This window comes from Xiphophorus hellerii, chromosome 11 (assembly GCF_003331165.1).
Source record: "Xiphophorus hellerii strain 12219 chromosome 11, Xiphophorus_hellerii-4.1, whole genome shotgun sequence".
Taxonomy (NCBI): Eukaryota; Metazoa; Chordata; class Actinopteri; order Cyprinodontiformes; family Poeciliidae; genus Xiphophorus; species Xiphophorus hellerii.
Genome location: NC_045682.1, coordinates 12,814,297 through 12,831,651, shown reverse-complemented (window position 1 = coordinate 12,831,651; position 17,355 = coordinate 12,814,297). Strand labels below are relative to the sequence as shown.

At 40.8% G+C, this 17,355-nt stretch overlaps 2 protein-coding genes across 6 annotated transcripts; one reads left to right on the top strand and one right to left on the bottom strand.

Moving 5' to 3' along the window:
* The first annotated feature begins 176 nt into the window (after positions 1 to 176).
* stk36 (serine/threonine kinase 36 (fused homolog, Drosophila)) lies at positions 177 to 9,449 on the top strand. 4 transcript variants are annotated; one of them, XM_032576739.1, is made up of 20 exons: positions 177 to 1,331; positions 1,415 to 1,555; positions 1,691 to 1,768; positions 2,286 to 2,416; positions 2,490 to 2,739; positions 2,930 to 3,023; positions 3,623 to 3,783; positions 3,882 to 4,039; positions 4,118 to 4,220; positions 4,349 to 4,399; positions 4,472 to 4,603; positions 4,685 to 4,861; positions 4,944 to 5,035; positions 5,126 to 5,189; positions 5,378 to 5,476; positions 5,557 to 5,631; positions 5,712 to 5,829; positions 5,919 to 6,045; positions 7,209 to 7,389; positions 7,588 to 9,449. In XM_032576739.1, the coding sequence occupies exons 1-20, from the start codon at positions 1,248 to 1,250 to the stop codon at positions 8,512 to 8,514; spliced, it is 3,243 nt and encodes a 1,080-aa protein (XP_032432630.1). In that variant the 5' UTR covers positions 177 to 1,247; the 3' UTR covers positions 8,515 to 9,449. The 4 variants fall into 4 exon arrangements, with proteins under 4 accessions (XP_032432630.1, XP_032432629.1, XP_032432632.1 ...); XM_032576738.1 differs by having other exon boundaries at positions 3,620 to 3,783; XM_032576741.1 differs by lacking the exon at positions 4,349 to 4,399.
* Positions 9,450 to 10,604: 1,155 nt separating this feature from the next.
* atf5a (activating transcription factor 5a) lies at positions 10,605 to 15,695 on the bottom strand. Of its 2 annotated transcripts, XM_032576743.1 has the most exons (4): positions 15,022 to 15,695; positions 13,875 to 14,123; positions 12,405 to 13,593; positions 10,605 to 12,291 (listed from the first exon to the last, which is right to left on the bottom strand). In XM_032576743.1, the coding sequence occupies exons 2-4, from the start codon at positions 14,014 to 14,016 to the stop codon at positions 12,105 to 12,107; spliced, it is 1,518 nt and encodes a 505-aa protein (XP_032432634.1). In that variant the 5' UTR covers positions 14,017 to 14,123; positions 15,022 to 15,695; the 3' UTR covers positions 10,605 to 12,104. The 2 variants fall into 2 exon arrangements, with proteins under 2 accessions (XP_032432634.1, XP_032432635.1); XM_032576744.1 differs by lacking the exon at positions 15,022 to 15,695 and having other exon boundaries at positions 13,790 to 13,902.
* Between the last annotated feature and the right edge of the window lie 1,660 nt (positions 15,696 to 17,355).

The window sequence follows — 17,355 nt, the reverse complement described above, 5'->3', positions numbered from 1 at the left end:
TTCTTTGAGAATTTGTCAGTTGGCAGCATAAATTATAGGGAAATGAATATGGTACGTATCACTAACAGCAAAAGCCAAGACGCGCTTGTTGTTCGGATAAAACACTTGCGCCCTCTAGCGAATAGCGGAGTAAATAGATGCTCTTCCGTTTTTGCTAAATCCACGTTGCAGTTGGCACAAAGGGAGGCTGGGCGAAAGAAGATAGGTACACGAGCAGGCCTGCTGCAATTTTAAAGCAATTAATAATATGACCATTACAGAATAATAAAACTGTTATCAGTCATTCAATCACTTTATGTATAATATTTTTTATTCAGTCCATTCCAGAGTGTTTGACTGTGGTTAAAGCAGACCCTTACATTAGAAATAGTAAAACTAAATTAAAAACTAAGAAAAACTTAATCATAAGACAATGGAGAATTTCAATATATAATTTCTTATTAGAAAAAATGCAGATGGAGGCTAGATTTGATTTTCTATATAACTTTTCTAAAAAAAAAAATCTAATTTAGCTTTTTCTAATTCCCCTTGAGGGTTTTATAGGTTTACTATTATTTTATTATCTTCATTTTATTTAATTACCTATTCAGTATCCAGTCAAGTTCTCCAGAGTCCCGCTAATGATCTGATTATTTGAGTCAAGTGTGTTGAGAGATTTTGTTCTGTTTCGTTCTGACGACAGTGAAAGTGGTGATTATCACATTCACAACCAACAGCGCCCTCTGATGGTTGCAGATTTCGTTGTAACAAAGCCACAGAGCGCTTTGTTTTCCTCATGAAGAAGCCTGTTGCTAGGAACGCAACCGCTGTAGCTAGGCTTAGGGCCCCCGTCCATTTCTTTGTCCACAGAAATGCCGGATTTGAATTATTCACTATGTCGTAAAATTATTTTAAAATATATATTTATTGTTGATATAGTGCCGTAATTTGTCCAAGCTATGATAACTTCTAAAGGTTTACGCATGAAAAGCCAAATTAAAGGAGTTAATAATAACTTTTATTGCTAGGCAGTTAAGTAGGTCCACACAACCGTTTCTTCAGTTACTCGAAACACAACTTAACATTAACTTTAGGCTTTGTCAGTCTCCAGACGTGACAAAAAGCAGCGCCGTTAGTCTTAATAACTTGTTTTATGTAAGTTGTACGTTTTGCTCATAACGCTGACTGCCACTTGTGTTTTCACATAAGAGCTACATTATCATCACAGCGTTTGTTTCGGTTCGACCGTTAAGCCCGCGGTGCTTCAGATGGATTCTTATCACGTACTGAACCTGGTGGGAGAGGGCTCATTCGGCCGAGTTTACAAGGGGAGAAAAAAGTTCACAGGCAAGGTAAATTTTCCTTTATCCGAACTTTTTATTCCCATGTTTGTTTGACTCTCCGTCTCATTCATTTTGTTGGTTTATATCATTAGGTCGTAGCTCTAAAGTTCATGCCGAAAGTGGGTCGGACTGAAAAGGAGCTGCGAAGTTTGAAGAGAGAAATAGAAATTATGAGAGATCTTCGGCACCCAAATATAGTCCAGCTCTTTGACAGCTTTGAGACTGAAACCGAGGTACTTTTAACTCTCTGCTCATTACTGCTGTTTGCACGCAGACACGCAAAATGAATCAAAAAGTACACCCTTTGTAAGAATTTGCAGTTTCCGGAACGTTTGCCTTGTCAAAAATCTAATGTTTCGTTGTAATAGGTTGTGGTTGTAACTGAGTATGCAGAAGGCCAGTTGTTCCAGATTTTGGAGGATGATGGAAACTTGCCAGAAAGCCAGGTATTCATTGCTCAAAGTCATGGCGTGTGTGAGATCCAGAGGCAGTGGTAGGGCCCACACACAGTGGGGGCTTATCCCAGACCAGAAAATGTTTAACTGTCCTAATAACAGCAGAACCAACCACACCTATTCACTTTAGACTTTTTATAGACTACTACAGAATACTTTAAAGTAAAATGTTTGTTTGCTGTATTTATATAGAATACTTACTTGTACTATTATTTTTGGTTGTTTTGTTACCTAACTCTGACGTATGAAATAATGAGATATAAAACATACAAAGCACATGATTACCTGAAGGACGATTCAAGTCTGTCCGGTGTGACTTCTTTTTTAGGCTTCCCTGTTTCTAGTTTTGTATTCTGAACGCACATTCTTTCTACAGAATATGCTGTCGTAATCTGATAAAAACTATTATTAAAACCATAATAATGCAGATCATAAACTTTAGTTTTGCCTGTGACTTTCTCCACTTGATTGTACAAAATGCATATTTGACTCCTCAACATTTTCCAAGGTGCGGGAGATTGCCTGCCAGCTGGTCTCTGCTCTGTATTATTTACACTCCCATCGCATCCTTCACCGTGACATGAAACCACAAAATATCCTGCTTGGAAAAAGCGGTGTGGTGAAGCTCTGCGACTTTGGGTGAGGTTTCGTCTTTTAGTGTTTAAATGCAGCTATTTCCAAACTTCTTATTTACCCAAAAATCTTGCCACAGGTTTGCCAGAGCGATGAGCGTCTCCACCCTGGTCCTGACTTCCATCAAGGGAACACCGCTGTACATGTCGCCTGAGATCGTAGAGGAGAAGCCGTACGACCACACCGCTGATCTGTGGGCGCTGGGCTGCATTTTGTATGAGCTCCACACGGGGGTGCCACCATTCTACACCAACTCCATCTTCCACTTGGTGCAGCTCATTGTGAAAGATCCGGTCAAATGGCCGGACACGATGAGCGACAGCTGCATGGTACAGTACAGCCCTTTAGCATCCTAAAGTTTCCAGTCAAGTCAAGTAGATTGAACGAACTGTTCTGTGTGACAAGCAGAGGAAAGAGATTTTAATCAGCATGTTAAGTTTCAGATTCGTCGTCACACATCCCAACCAATACAATCTGATCAGCCATAAAGAAAAACATACGTTTTTGTGCCTTTCACAGAGTTTCCTGAAAGGTTTGTTGACTAAAGACCCACAGAAACGTTTGTCATGGCCAGACCTCCTGCACCATTCCTTTGTTGCTGATGGTGTTTTAGGTAATCCTTAAACGTTTTTTGTATCATTATAGATGATATCTGATGATTTCTCTTCTACAAGAAAAATGTATTCAAGTCATTAAAACACACCTGACTAATGAAGTAAGAATTTCCAACTCAGGTTTTTGTTAGACAATACAACATTCTTGAAAAACACAGCAAAGAATAACATTTCTGCTTTGTCTTTTTGTATTGATGTCATCACAAGAGGTACAAAAATTAAGCTAAATTGTTTTCAAATCCGTGCAGTATTCACATATATGTCTGAAATGTTACACAATCTCATTCATAAAGTTTGAAGGAGGCAACTGTAGAGATATTTGAAACACCACTGATATTTTGCCCTGTGTTTTCTCACTGTGCAGGCAGAAGCTTGTTTTGGAAGAGTAGATTTTATCTTCGTTAAATACTTACAACAGATATTGCCAAAACAAATAGAAAAACTGACTGCGACTTCTTTTTGTTGATAACAAGCTTTATATTTTGGACCATGAGTTTAATAGATTTTCCAAAGCTTTAAATAGTTGTCTGTAGGACTCTGTTATTTCAGATTGCTTACATTTCTAAATTGAATAACTTTGTTTTTGTGGCGATAGCAGTGATGTCAGACACAAACCTCTTCAGCCCCCTGACGGTCACACCTAGCCCAGACGTGGTGGCCATGAAGATGAAGCAAGTGGCAGAAAAATCTGTGCCGACGTCAGGAGAGAGCATGTTAATGAGAAAGGCCAGGGAGGAGATGGAGCTCAAAAAGAGAGAGGTTAGCAGTAACGGTGCTAAAGTTAGCTAGCGGTAAATTTGAGAGTTTTTGAGGTCATTTTCAGATGCTCATTTAAGCTGTTTGGTGTCGCGTAACAGAAAAAGAAGGAAGGATGTGAAAGGATGAATTCTGCTACAGTAATGGCGTCGCCTAAAGCCCTCTGCATTGATGTTCCTGCAGCTTCTGGCCAGTTGGCCATGACAGCCAATCAAAGCATGAACCTGAAGAGTAAAACACGCGCCACATCAAAACAAAGGTTTGTTTCAGGAAGCATAGAAAGTAATGAAACCTGTACACCTGAATTATACTGTTACTCTGCTCATTTCCTCATCAGGGGTCAGATCAGCAGAGACTATGAACAGGAGTTTCCCTCTGTTGAGGTCGGGCCGCGACTCGTGCGCAGAGGGAATGACAGACCAGCCGCACTTCATAGGCAGGTCAGCAACTTTCAGCTTTCACTCTGCCTTTGCAAAAGTATTTGTACTTTTTAAGCTTTTCACATTTTGTCACACGTGAGCTACAAACTTCAATATATTTATATTTTGGTTTGGATTTAATGTAATAGGTTATCATAGAAAGTGAACCACTGAGCCAAGCCAATGTCTGTTCAAGGGATGTAAATACTTTTGCTGCGATTTAGAAAGTATTGAGACAACTGTCCTGAGAAAATAATTTCTTCTTCCTTCAGGATGTTGCTACCGAAAGGCACCAGGAGAATCTTGTCCAGGAAACAGACCTAAGCAGGCAGCAGAAGAAGCCTATAAACTACAATGACATCATATGTCAAATTAAATCTAGCATTACAGCATTTCAGGTTCAGGTAAGTGATTTCATTTTGTTTCCACAATTAATTAATGATTCTGTCCTAAAATAACTTAAAGTTTACTCTTGTTCTGTTCAGCTGATAGGTGTTGGTGTTATAAATGTGCAGCATATTGAGCATGTGCTAAAGGTCCTACGTAACTTGATCCTGACCCCTGACCTCGAGAAGTCTCACCACATCAGCCATGAACTTAAACTACCACAATCCTTCTTTGAGCTGATCAGAGATTCTGTTTCAAACTCTGATTTTATCAAGGTCACTTTTCTGTAATACAAGCACACCTAAAATAACTCTTGTTTACTAGAAACCTCCTGACTTTTTTGTATTTTCTCTTCAGGAGCAGAGGAATGTGCTTACTCTTGGAGAAATTATTAAATTTATTCTGTTCTACTGGGAAAGGCATTGTGGTTGGGTGGAAGAGGAGCCCAGGTTTTCTTCCTTTCTTTTTTGTTGAATACTGTACAGCACAACTACAGGCTGACTATTTATTACATACCTTCCTCTGGTTTCACCCTGCAGCCTGGAAGAGTACACTAAGCCGCTCGAGACGATTATCAATCAGCCAAATCTTACTGCTCTGGCAGTAAGTATTCACTTAAATCAGTCCAATAAGCACATTTTTGTTCTTTGGAAGTACGACGTCTTCTTCATCTGTATTGATTTGACCATGACTTGTGTTTTTGTGTTCCTGACAATATTTTATGAGATCAAGCTGCCCCTCTTAAATCAGATTAGATTTTGATGCTTCTTCTCTGTTGTTGTTTTTTTTAGCCGCTTGCTGCTTCTGTTTTATCTCTCTTCACTCTACATGGCGTTGATGTTTTTGTTGACCTGGAGAATTTGACTTCCCTGCTGAAAATGCATCCCTCGGTACCGAGCAATGCGTCATTCATTACAGTCTATTCTTTCCTGCACTTGTTTATAACATGTTTGTTTCTGTGCACTCTAAGCCTCTGGTGTTGCTGCCTCCTGGTTGGGGACTGTATGATGGCCTCCTGTCTTTACTCCTACACGCGTTGTCTGAGGTGAGGCGCTGGACAAAACATACTACATTTTCAGGAATAAATCTCTACTCATTGTGAGTTTCATTTATTATTTTCCTCAGGATGACAATGCATCAGCCTCATCTAAGTTAAATCCACTTGTGTTCTTGGATTTGTGGAAAAAAGTTGGTTCTTCGCTCGCAAGCCCAACGCCGAACCTGGACTTCTTTTCAGCAAGTGGTAAAACCCAAATCTCAAAACTTTTTTTTTTTCCATTTAGTATTGAAAATGTTAAAAATGACTTTTTTTTTTTTTCTTTCGTTTTTCAGGAGTTTACTCCTTTCTGTCTATTGCGCTGCTTATCTTCACAAAGGACCTGCACTCATGCATTCGTCTTTTTTCTGACAAAACATCTCAATGTGTATACACGCTCTGCTGGTTGCTGAGCAACGACTGGTTAGTGTTTTACAACGCCGTGTAAAGTACTTACAACTTTTCAAGATTTTCTTTTTATAATAGACCAATACCAAGTAGTGCATTAACGTGATGTGGAAAGAAAATGATGCATCATTTTTAAAAAAAATTTTTTTTTCACATTAAGATGTAGAGTTTATTTCTCTGAGCCAAAAACTTTTTAGAACCGTCATTTCTGCCCATTCTTCTTTACAAAATGTCTCTTGCTCCGTTTGGATGAAAAGTGCCTCCAGTTTCTAGGCAGATTGTGCTATAAAATGGCACAATCAACTAACTATGTTGCCTTCAGTTGTTATGAAAACGATGCATATGTTAAAAATAATTAAAAATAAATGTTAAATTGGGAGTCTATCTCTTTAACTCTCCTGCAGTTTTAAGTAATGGGATCATTTGAACTCCACAAGTGTTTTTTTACTCTGTACACAATCCGGTGGGGTCACACTAACCTCATGTGCGCTATTACCAGTTTGTTTTGTGCATATGTGGTTTCGGGAATTGACGATCTGACTGGACAACACTCCCCCGCTTCCCTGCTGTCTGACCATGACATTTGCTGCGCTCTTCCAGAGCGCCGCGCTAAGAAGCTTATGCTCTTTCTGACACTGCCTTCAGCATGTCTTCATGACATTATGCTGTTTTACTGCCATTCTTAGGAGTGTCAGACTGAGAAGTAGTTCCTGTGTCAAGCTCGGCAGACATGCAGTTCTACCACGTGTTTCATAATTGCTGCTGCCGCTAGTCTGGAGGAACTGTGTGGCACAGACTTTAAGGCAAATAGGCGGTGTATTGTATGAGCAAGCATTTAGGCACACCTGAACGGTTGACATGGGAGATTGAAGGATTTCCCAACATGTAAGAAAGAATCAAAGCAACACTCCAGGTGTGTTTTTGATGAGGGAATAACATTGTAACATGATATAAAGCTCAAAAATGTTGGTTTTACATAACAAACTTTTCCACGGTTTCATTTTTTTAAATTCCTTCCACTTCACAGTAATGCACTATGTTGTGTTTGCTTGTCACTTTGAATCCCAGTAAAAATTTCTGAAGTGTGTTGTCCTAATTTAACCATTTTGCATTAGAAGTCATAAATCCACAGAGCTCCAGCACTGTGAGCTAACAGCAGCATCATTTATACCCTGCAGTCCTCATTTATCAGCCAAGCCTCCCTGTGGGAGCGCCGGCATGGAGCTGAGCTGCGACACCCTGTCCACGTTGAGCTGCCACCTGCTCTGCTTTCCGTTTGCTCTGGACCTGCCGCCACACACCATGGCCGCCGTCCTGCAGGTGTATGACAGCTGTCGTGTTGCTTCCAGCCTCCTGCAGGTCAGTGGCCTTCCCATGCTCCTATAAAGACCTCAATGTCAAACAAAAGTCTGATGCAACACACAATGGCTATTGCACCGTGCTCATCTCTGAGAAGCAATACTTTACAATTTAACATCTTTGTACTTTGCAAGGCAGAGCTGTCAAATGTTGGATGTGTGACAAGCGCTCTGATTTTTTTTTTTTGTGGCTTTGCAGGTAATTCAGACATTCCCTCCTTCTCAGCTGGAGCTGCCTCTCTCCCTGCTGAGCCGTTTGCTGTTGTGTGATTCTGAGCGCTCTGTGTCCCACGTCGGAGGAGGTGCTTCTGGCTTTTTTTCGTCAACTCAGAGCAACCAGCTCTTTCCCTCCAAAAATCCGACTGCTGTGACCAGAACTGCCAGCTCTCTGCTCTCTGACTTGCTGCGGCAGGATGAGCTGTGGGACTGTGCTGTGGAGCTCCTGAATCTTTTGTCCCAAGTGGCCCGCTGCTCCTCTCAGCCCGCTTCCCCTCGGATAGCTGTCGAGGCCGCAGCGCTGCAGCAGGCGCTGACTCATCCGTGCGACCAGATCAGAGCTGCCACATGTAGGTTTGTGGGGAATTTGGAACCATTCAGAGCTAATCAAGCACATAACCTGCAGGCTGACATTTTCAGACAGATGATAGACGCTCTTAATGACTCCTGCGCACAGGTGCGGCGGATGGCTTGCAGGGCGGTGGGGAACTGGCTGGGATACATTGCAGCAAAGTTTAAAATGGGAGGAAGCTGCAGTGACTCTTCAGGGTGGGGCAAAGAGAACAATCTCAGTAAACAAGCGCATTCACCTGTCGAAGCAGCTGGCGACGCGGTGACGGAGCAGATGTTTGATGCAGATGAGCAGAGACGATGGACAGACGAAGCTCAGAGGTCAGCGACCTCGCTGACCTGTCTGCTCTCGGACCGCGACGCCGTCACGCGGCGTCACTGCTGTGCGGCTCTGGGAAACCTGGTAAATGTTGACGGTGTCGTGTCGGTGTTGGATGAAGACGTGTACAGCTCTCTTCTCAGAGTCGCGTGCAATGATCCAAACAACGACGTGAGAGAAGCTGCGATCGCATCTCTAAACCTCTGCAGCCAGCAGGATGCGGTGCAGCGGGGAAGCTAACGAGAAGAGGGACGTCAGCACTACACCATATCCCTTAGAAGTGTGCTGCGCAATGGTTGGACGACTGGAGCAATAACGAAATCACACTTCTGACTGCTTTAAATATGCAGTGGGAATAAAAACTCCACAAACCTGGGTTAAAAAAAAAAAGCATTTTTCCAACATTTAGAAGCTGCAGCGACCTGCTTGCTCCTTCACCTTTTTCTCCAATTTTATTGTTCAATCTTATTCTGTAAAGTTAGGTGAATTCATGTTCAGCTTTCTAGCAAATACCTAAAGATTTTAGTACTTTACAAATGTTTCTGATTTTTATCCACCTGGAGAAAATCTTTTTCCATCTGAACAAAACATTACCAGTTCATGATGCTGCCACCACCACATTTCACAGTGGATTTTGTATTCTTGTAACTGATGTGCGGTTTTTGTGTTTGTTCCCAAGTTAGCCTAAAGTTCAAGTTGGGTTTCTACATAATGTAGCAGCACATTCTTCCTCAAGGGTTTAGGTGATTTTTGTCTGGTCAAAATCCCCCCCTTTTTTTTTTTTTGGAAGAAAAGGTTTAAGACACCTGGAGTAGAAGAAACATGTAGACCAGAACTTCCTGTTGGTTCTTTACTGTTGATCCTTGGTCATTTGCAACATCTCTACAAACAAACTCTTTAGCTAAAGGATGTAAATGTCAAGAAAAACGTCCCAGAACTGCTGACCTGTATTTAATGTTAAATAACTTCACTTTGGTTAATGGCAGGTGTGTACCAAAGAAGACTCCATACCGAAACTGAGTGGTTTAACTAAGTAGCTTAGGATGTAAACAGGCAACAACCAGGTTACTGCAGCTTTTGTATTCTTCTTTATTTGAACCTTGTCACTCATTTGTTTGTTTCCAGTTTAGCTGTACGTGAAAAATATCTCATTAAAATAAAATATTTAAGGGATTTATCATTGCACAATTTTTTTTACATCATGAAACGTGCTGATGTATCTGTATTTTAACAAGCAGGTGTAGACTTTTTATATATTTGTCCCACCTTAAGATGCGTTTCTCGGTTTTATCACTCCTTAAAACTTTTACAGGCGCTTAAACACAAACACCTAAACTTCAGCAACAGCGACAAATGCCACCGAGATCAATTATCTAAAAGTAAAACGAATTCAGATTGCTCTTAATTTGTTGTTTATGTTTAACAACTATTGTCTGATGAAGTTTTTTCTCGCGTTAAAATATCAAATGAGGCATTAAAGGTGAAGCATTTATTTTTGAGCGCTGGCTCAAAATGGGAATCCGTTTAGCGATGACGTTCATTTATACATTTCAAACATACATTTTTTTTCTTAGAGTCAATAATGTTTAGAAATTAATACGGCAAAACACACTATATTTAAATCATTGTCATTTATTTTATACAGGCTTTGAGTGCATAACAGCATGTTAATGTCTCCGTTCTTCTAAATGAATTAAGGGTCGTTTATTGCAAAAAAAAAAAAAAGGCGGGGTAAAAAAAAGTATCTAATAAATATTTTAAACCGCAGAAAGAAACATATTTTACGTCGCGGAGATGTGATGTTTGCTGTCACAGCGGAGTTGTTTTCAGTTTTGAAATAAAACCGTCGGATCGGGCTGCCTACGCGGAGTTTTAGTGACTTTTTTTTATGTGAACGGATTGGATCGTAAATAATTTTTTATTCACTTTTTTGTTTATTCTAAATAGATTTAAAGCGCTGGCCTTAGATCCCTTTGCATAAATAAAAGGGCCCAAAGGATGAACGCACGGAGAACAATTCAACAACTCACCGCCAAGTTTAAATGATTAATACAGAAAATGCTCGTTTCATCTCTTTGCATTTGCTTCAATTTAACAGGAAACTAAATACACAAAGACGATCAGATCAATAAGGTTGGGTGAAAACTAAATGCTTTTGGTTTTCTTGTTCTTGTCCGGCGTCCCGCGGAATCTTGCTTTAATCTACAGAAACCGAAATTATCCAACTAAAAGAAAAGAAGAAAACACATTCAGGTCAGTCGTTTTTAATTCAGATCCTGCAGGTTTAAAGCCATTTCAATTCCGGAAGGTTGAGGAAAAAAACACACGGGTTCAAGTTAATGACGCTTTTATTTATGTTTTTTTTTTTTTTTTAATGGAAAGTTTACACCACACAGAAAGAAACACACATAGTGGATAAATCGCTTTAAAATTACAAAGAGATACAATGAGTTGTCGGCCCGTATTTTTTGGTTTAAACATGTTTTGTTGATAGTACACCGCAGGGGGTTAAACATCATGAATCCCATGCCAAAAAAAACAAATAGAAACACAAAGTGCAAAAAATAACGATTGTCTAAAAAAATAAATGTGCAAAGAAAAAAGGAAAAGCTTTGTAAAGTAATGTGCAAAAGAGTTTCTATTAGTTAAATAAATGACTTGTAAAATATTTCACACGGCCTAAAAATAAACAATCTGATGAATTTGTTTCTTTTTTCAACATTTTTTTAGAAAAAAAAAAAAAAAATCAACACACTACTCCCTGAACATATAAAAAGTTACAAATTAGTGCAGCTCAGCTGGAGACCTATAAAACTTATTGCCTTAAGCAGTTTAAGGAGACAATCCTCATTTCTGAATCTCTAAATATTCTGTTTCAGAGAAGAAAAAAATACATTAATGGAAGAGCATGCAGAGAAAGGCTGCTAAAACACCACTAATTACAATATAAGCACCCAAATATAAAAGTTCTTTTTCCAACATCTCAGTTTATTTTAAAGCATTTAGGATTACACTTGTTTGCACAGAATTAATTGAACATTTCTTGCAGCAGTTGCTGCAAAAATATTGCAGCGATTTGATCTTTTATATTAAGTTATGAAACAGCAGAGGAATTAGACAGTCCCAGTATGATTGTGAGAGCAACTCAAGTTGTTTAAAAATATCTGAAGTCATATTTAAATAGGAGAAACATATCAGGTTGTTTCACAGAACTTTCTTTAATTTTAAAACTTAACAGTTCTGATTAGTCTACAATCACAAGGAATGTTTGTTAAAGAAGAAATGTCGGAACCTCATTATAAGGAAAAGTTTGTTAAAGCTGAAATGTTTCACCAAAACACAAGTACTAATCCGTCTACTTCCATACAGCAACTTTATTTCAAAAGAAATAATTAAATAGGAATAAAAGGAGACTCTTTAGATTCTATTGCTGACATCAATTTCAATGTAAGGCTAAAAATAAATACGTAACCTGCTGTTTAAATGACATTATATCTCCCCCCTCCCCCTCCCCCCAAAAAAGAAAGTTATTCAGTAGATTCAGAGAAAGAGGAAGATCTGTTAAAGATGATTGTCAGGTAGAGCATTGCAGCGCCACAGTGAAGGCTCAGGTGATTTCAGTGCCAAAAACAAATGAGAACGAATTGATTTAAAAATTCAGAAAACAATTCACATCAGCAAAGCATGCAGTGGCCCCCCCATCATAAAAACAACACCAATGGAAAAAGAAAAAAAAAAAAACATGAAACATTCAGTTCACGAGAAAACAAATAAAAGTTGCGCATTTTCTCGGCTTTGCCCGGTCTGAGTGTACTTGCAGTCGTGTGGCGTTACGGTGTTGTGTCCTGCTTGAGCCTTTGGCTGCGTGCCTTGTAAACTTCGATCAGCAGGTCTTTAACGTACTGGATTTCACGTTCCACGGACTCTGCCTTGTCTCGCAGCTCGCGGTTCCTCCCCTCCAGGCAGTGCAGCTGCTCCTCCAAAGAATCTAGCTCCGCCCTTTTTCGCTGGCGATACCTAAGTCAAGCAAAAGATGTTGAGTTTTGTTTGTTTGGTTTTTTTTTTTAATCGCAAGTCATATGAAAACTGTTGCTGCTTTTAAAGAAATTCAGTAGGAGCGAAGATTTTACCTATGGGCGGCGGTTTTGTTCTGATCCCTTTTCTTTTGCTTTCGCTCGCCGCCTTCGTGTGGAATGATGTCTTCTTCGTATTTCACAGCGCAGTGGTCTTCTCTTAGCCTGCATGCCTGCCTGTGCCCTGAGCTGTCCAGATTCAGACTCTCCCTCGCCATCAGAAAGCATTCTGGGGCCTGCTCGTCAAGGTAATTGCAGTGTAAATCAGGCTGTAGCATCTGCAGACTCTCTGTTTTCACCTGCTCGTTGATGTTCCCCAAGAAGCTGCTGAAGGCCTCGGACTGAGGCGTCGCTGGAATGTAACAGCTTTCACCGCTGTCGGTTTTCCAAGACACGGTGGCCTTGGTCACCTCCACGCTGGCCTTGATGCTGCTCAGCACCTCGCTGTTCGCGGTGCTTCCGCTGACCTCCCTCATGCTGTACATCATCACATCCTCTTTCTTCTGAGGAGGGTCCAGTGTTCCACCAAAGCCAAACCCGCCGCCAACAACCTTGGCGCCACTCATCACATCTTGGGTAAAGCAGCAATTTTTCTCGTCTTTGGATAAGCCAGCACATCGTCTAAGCTCGATTGCATTACCCAGGCAGTAGCTTTTCCCTACCAGCTGCTCGTCCTCAACGGAGCCGTAATTACTCGCCAGGGCCACAGCAGAGTTACCTGAGTTACTTCCTTTGGAACCCAACACGTTGCTTTCGTAGCCTTCGCCAAACCTCATGCTCTCCAGAACTCTTTTCCTACCACACCCACTGGGGCGGCTGCAGCTGTACGGGGCATGTCTAGGAATTTTGGATCGCCCTATGGGCCCACCACAGATGCTCAGCAGGTCCAGCTCCCCGGTTGCCAGGGTAACAAGAAGTGGGTTGGACTCCGATTGGGTGGACGCAGAGTACGAGGCGTATGGCAGTTGACTGAATGGCTGAGGACCCGCCGGCAGTGGACCCCTGTCGCATTTTCCCAGCCTCTGCCCTTTCTCTGGCAGTGGCTCAGACAGGAAGTAGTCCTCAAGCTGGGCGAGTTCCTCTTGCAGCAAAGAGGTCATGACCTCCAAGTCAGAGGGCACCTGGATATCATTCTGAAGGGGTGAAGGGGGAAGGGAGGCATTGGTGGAGGAGGGAGGGGAAGGAGGATTTGGGAGGTACGAGGAGAAATCCACTTCTTCCGTCATCCAGTCAGTGAGACCATCACCTACACAGGAGGAGGAAAAATGTTTGGAACAATCTGTTAGATGCACAAAATGTTAGTGCTAGGAGGAAAAACAAAAGTTTAAAATATCAAGCTAGCAGTGCAGGCACAATTTGATCGACAATCGTAAATGCAGAACATTTTTTCTGAAGTCGCCCGACAATATCGACAAAACAATCGTAGCTAGTTTTTTACTTACTGTTCAAGAAGGACGAATGTGCTGCAGTGCCGAGCCCACCTGAAATGGGGAAAAATATAAAAAAAACGCACTCGCTGCGACTCACCAATTAAATGCGGGCTCTTCTCTGACACCTCCCCCCTGCACCCCTGTGATTGGCTGTGGTTAGCCTGTGGGTGAGAGAGAGCGAGGGGGTCTGCCGGGCAGACACGAAGAGTCCTCCAAACATGAGCTGATGTTGCCATCATTTTGCCTGTTGACGCCTTGATTTAGTCCAAGTCCGAGCACACGCTGAGAGCGAGCGGGGTCTGACAGATGGGCCACAGAGAGCAGGGCAGGGCGAGCATAATGAAACCTGCAGGGGCAAGAGGAGGCAGGGATCAGAACGCTGTGCAACTTTGAAAACATCCGGATTATTCAATCAAATCATGAAATAACCAGTGATAGACAGTGCTTCCTTCTGCAAGTAATGTCCACACAATCATATGTTTTGATGAGATGTAGCAGGAAAGAAAATAGCTACAAATCAGATGAAGTTACATGCAAATGCCCTTAATTAAAGAACCAAAATGGACTATCTCAAATAAAAAACTATTGTAGCAAAAAGTGATCCAGAAGACACGACTGTCTCCTTTGGATATTTAACTGGCCCTCAAAGCAAAAGTGCAAAAAGTGCACTTCACATCTGAAAACACGTGGGACCTTTCAGTAGTTGCTGTCATGGGCTCCAATGTTGATGTAGAAACTCCACAGTAACCATGTGTCTCAAGTGAGAAGCACCCTGGTGGTTAAATGGGATTAATGAAGATCAACTACCTCCAATCCAGGTTCCTTTTAAATTAATCCTCTGCTTGATCACTTAAACGGTTCAGATTACAACAATGACAATTTATAGGCTGTTACCAGGGAGTCGTTTAATTTTCATAATCTTACACAACAACTGGGTAGTAAGTAAGTAAGTAAAATAATTTAAAACTATTGGGACACACAACTGAAAAGTGACAATATATGCCTGAATTTATGATGCATCTAAAAGGTTGAATGCACGTGTTTACACAAAAGTACGGTTTAGCAAAAATATATATATAAACTCTTATTGAAGTAACCACAAAAAACGGTGACAACTGGGCAAACAATACGTTTAAAATTAAACAGGAAACTGCAAACAAAGTGGGAAGTAAACAAGTCAATGACCTCCAACGGTCAGCCATAACAACAACAAAAAAAGGAAGAAGTAGAAGAGTTTGACTTACTCCATTCTTGCGGGGAAACTGTAGAGCACTTGGGGGTGCGTTGCTAAAGCAAAGCACGACTTCGTTTCTGGTCCAGCGACGTCAACAAGAACTCAAAGAGTCATGTTTAGCTCCGAATAACCCCGGAACGACGCACAAAAACAGAGAGGGAAAGATGCTGCTTTGTTGTGGTCGACCTGTAAACTGAGGAGCCGCCTGGCCGAGACAAAGCATCAGTTCATTCACACCTAGCAACCGACTGCGTCACCGGCGTAGAACGTGTTGTTGTTGTTCTGTGTAGATCACTCCGCCCACTCCCTCCCTCCGCGGAGGACCACCGAAGGACGGCCCACTCCTTCTCCCAGCTGTTATTGACGACTTGTTTCAAAAGTTGCGATTCCAACATCTCAATTAAGTCATTTTAGACGCAATCATAGTTTAGTTGTGTCAATTCCAGGTCATGCTCTTGCCGTGAAAACACAGAACGTTTAGTAAGACAGAAAGTAGTTTTAATAAGTCAGTTACTGCAGGGTTTTGATGAGATGTAACAGAGACAAGCCAGCAACGTCCGTTTCTAAACTCAGCGGGGCAGTACTGTTCATATCCAGCAACTTAAACAGTGTATCTCCGTAGTGTACATAGAACTCAGTTTACCATAGACCACGGTATATTGTTGTAGACGTACTATTTTACTCTTCGTGTTCAGTAGGAGGCTGTTGCAGGTCAGTTGCATCAGTGGTCCTCGCTCACTGTGATTGGCTGTTCAACCTCCTACTGCCGCGCTCTCATTGGCTGGAATATTGTCGCTGCGAAATATGATTGGATAGTGGTAGGCAAGGCGAAGGAACAACGTTGTCTTTTTTTTCCCTGCAGTGCAGACGGTGCACATGTTTCATGTAAACAAACCGGGTGTGGTGACACGTACAGCACTTTTCCACACTAACAAAAAGCTGCACTTTAGGTTTCAGTTTTAAATATTATAATTATAAATATTATAATAATAATTAGTTCTTATTTTTGAAAACCTAAATTGCTTTTATTGATTAAATATTGAGTTACATTTTCTGATTATATAGTTTTTAAAATAGCTTTTAGTATTATAATTCTAATTTTGACTTAAATGGTTTTACTTTTAATGTGTGTTGATAGTACGTTTATACCAACTAGCTCATCGTTCCACAAGCAATTTGTTGATGGAAATGTCAGAAAGTCAATGAATAAGACATTAATTGTTCAAGATAATACATTGTTATCCAAATGCAGGCTGAGTAGCATTTTTTCTCTTGCTAATTCGGTGATATACAGCCCACATAGTGACTGACAAGGCCTATCAATAATAATTTTGTTAGAATTAAAGCTTTGTTTTTCTCCTCTCAGCAAATCCCAAAGCTGAGTGTATGCTGTTCTTCTGTTGCTATAGCAATAGCGGACACTGCCCTTATTTTAGACTTGTTTTCTGGTTGCTGTTGCCATGGGATTTGCATCTCTCTCTCTCTCCCCTCCTTACCTACTGTTCTTCGCTCAGATTACCTCTATATCACCAGACGTCTCCGTCCGACCATTCCTCCGTCTCATTTGCTGAGTTGCTTTTCTTCGACGTTATCTGTTTGCCAGAATCAATAGGTTTATTTACAGTTCTGCTCAAGTGACAGATTGATAGGCCAGTAAACAGTTTGTCCACTGGGAAGCTTCCAGCTCAGATAATGACATCGTCTCGACAGTGGAGCTGTCTGTGCTCAAAGTGGAAAGTTGAAACGCACATTGTTGTAAAATACTTCTTGTGTTTTTGCTTTTTTGTCACACTTGCAGGTTTCAAACTGTAAAAGGAATGTTTAATACTAAGATAGTCTGAGTAAATAATAAACACATTGACCAAAGAATGATTTCATTAAAATTACAAGTTATCCAAACCACCCAGGACTTTGATGTCTTTGCTTAGGGTTATGATTTTACAATTATAAAGAGGCTGGACAAAAATGGTATACAATGGACAGTAGGTCAAACAAAACTCAAATAATTATACATAGATCTTTCTCTTCTTTGCCAAAACAAATCATCATGAAATGAAGAATGTCTGGCCAACAGTTTTTGACTTTAAGCTCAGTTGCACTTGAGTTATGCAACAAAACAATGATCCAAATCACATCAGCAAGTCCGTCACTCAATAGATGAAAAAAGAAAACACAAGTTTTTAGTGATTGGGCCTAAATTCATTGTGATGCTGTTGTGTAAACTAAAAAGTGTGAGGGGGTTTTTGTGCTCAAGAACACTTAAATCTAAATGAGAGTAGTCCAAAAACATCTTAACAATCTCATAGTCAGTTATTGCAAACACTTAAAGGTAAATCTTGGCCAG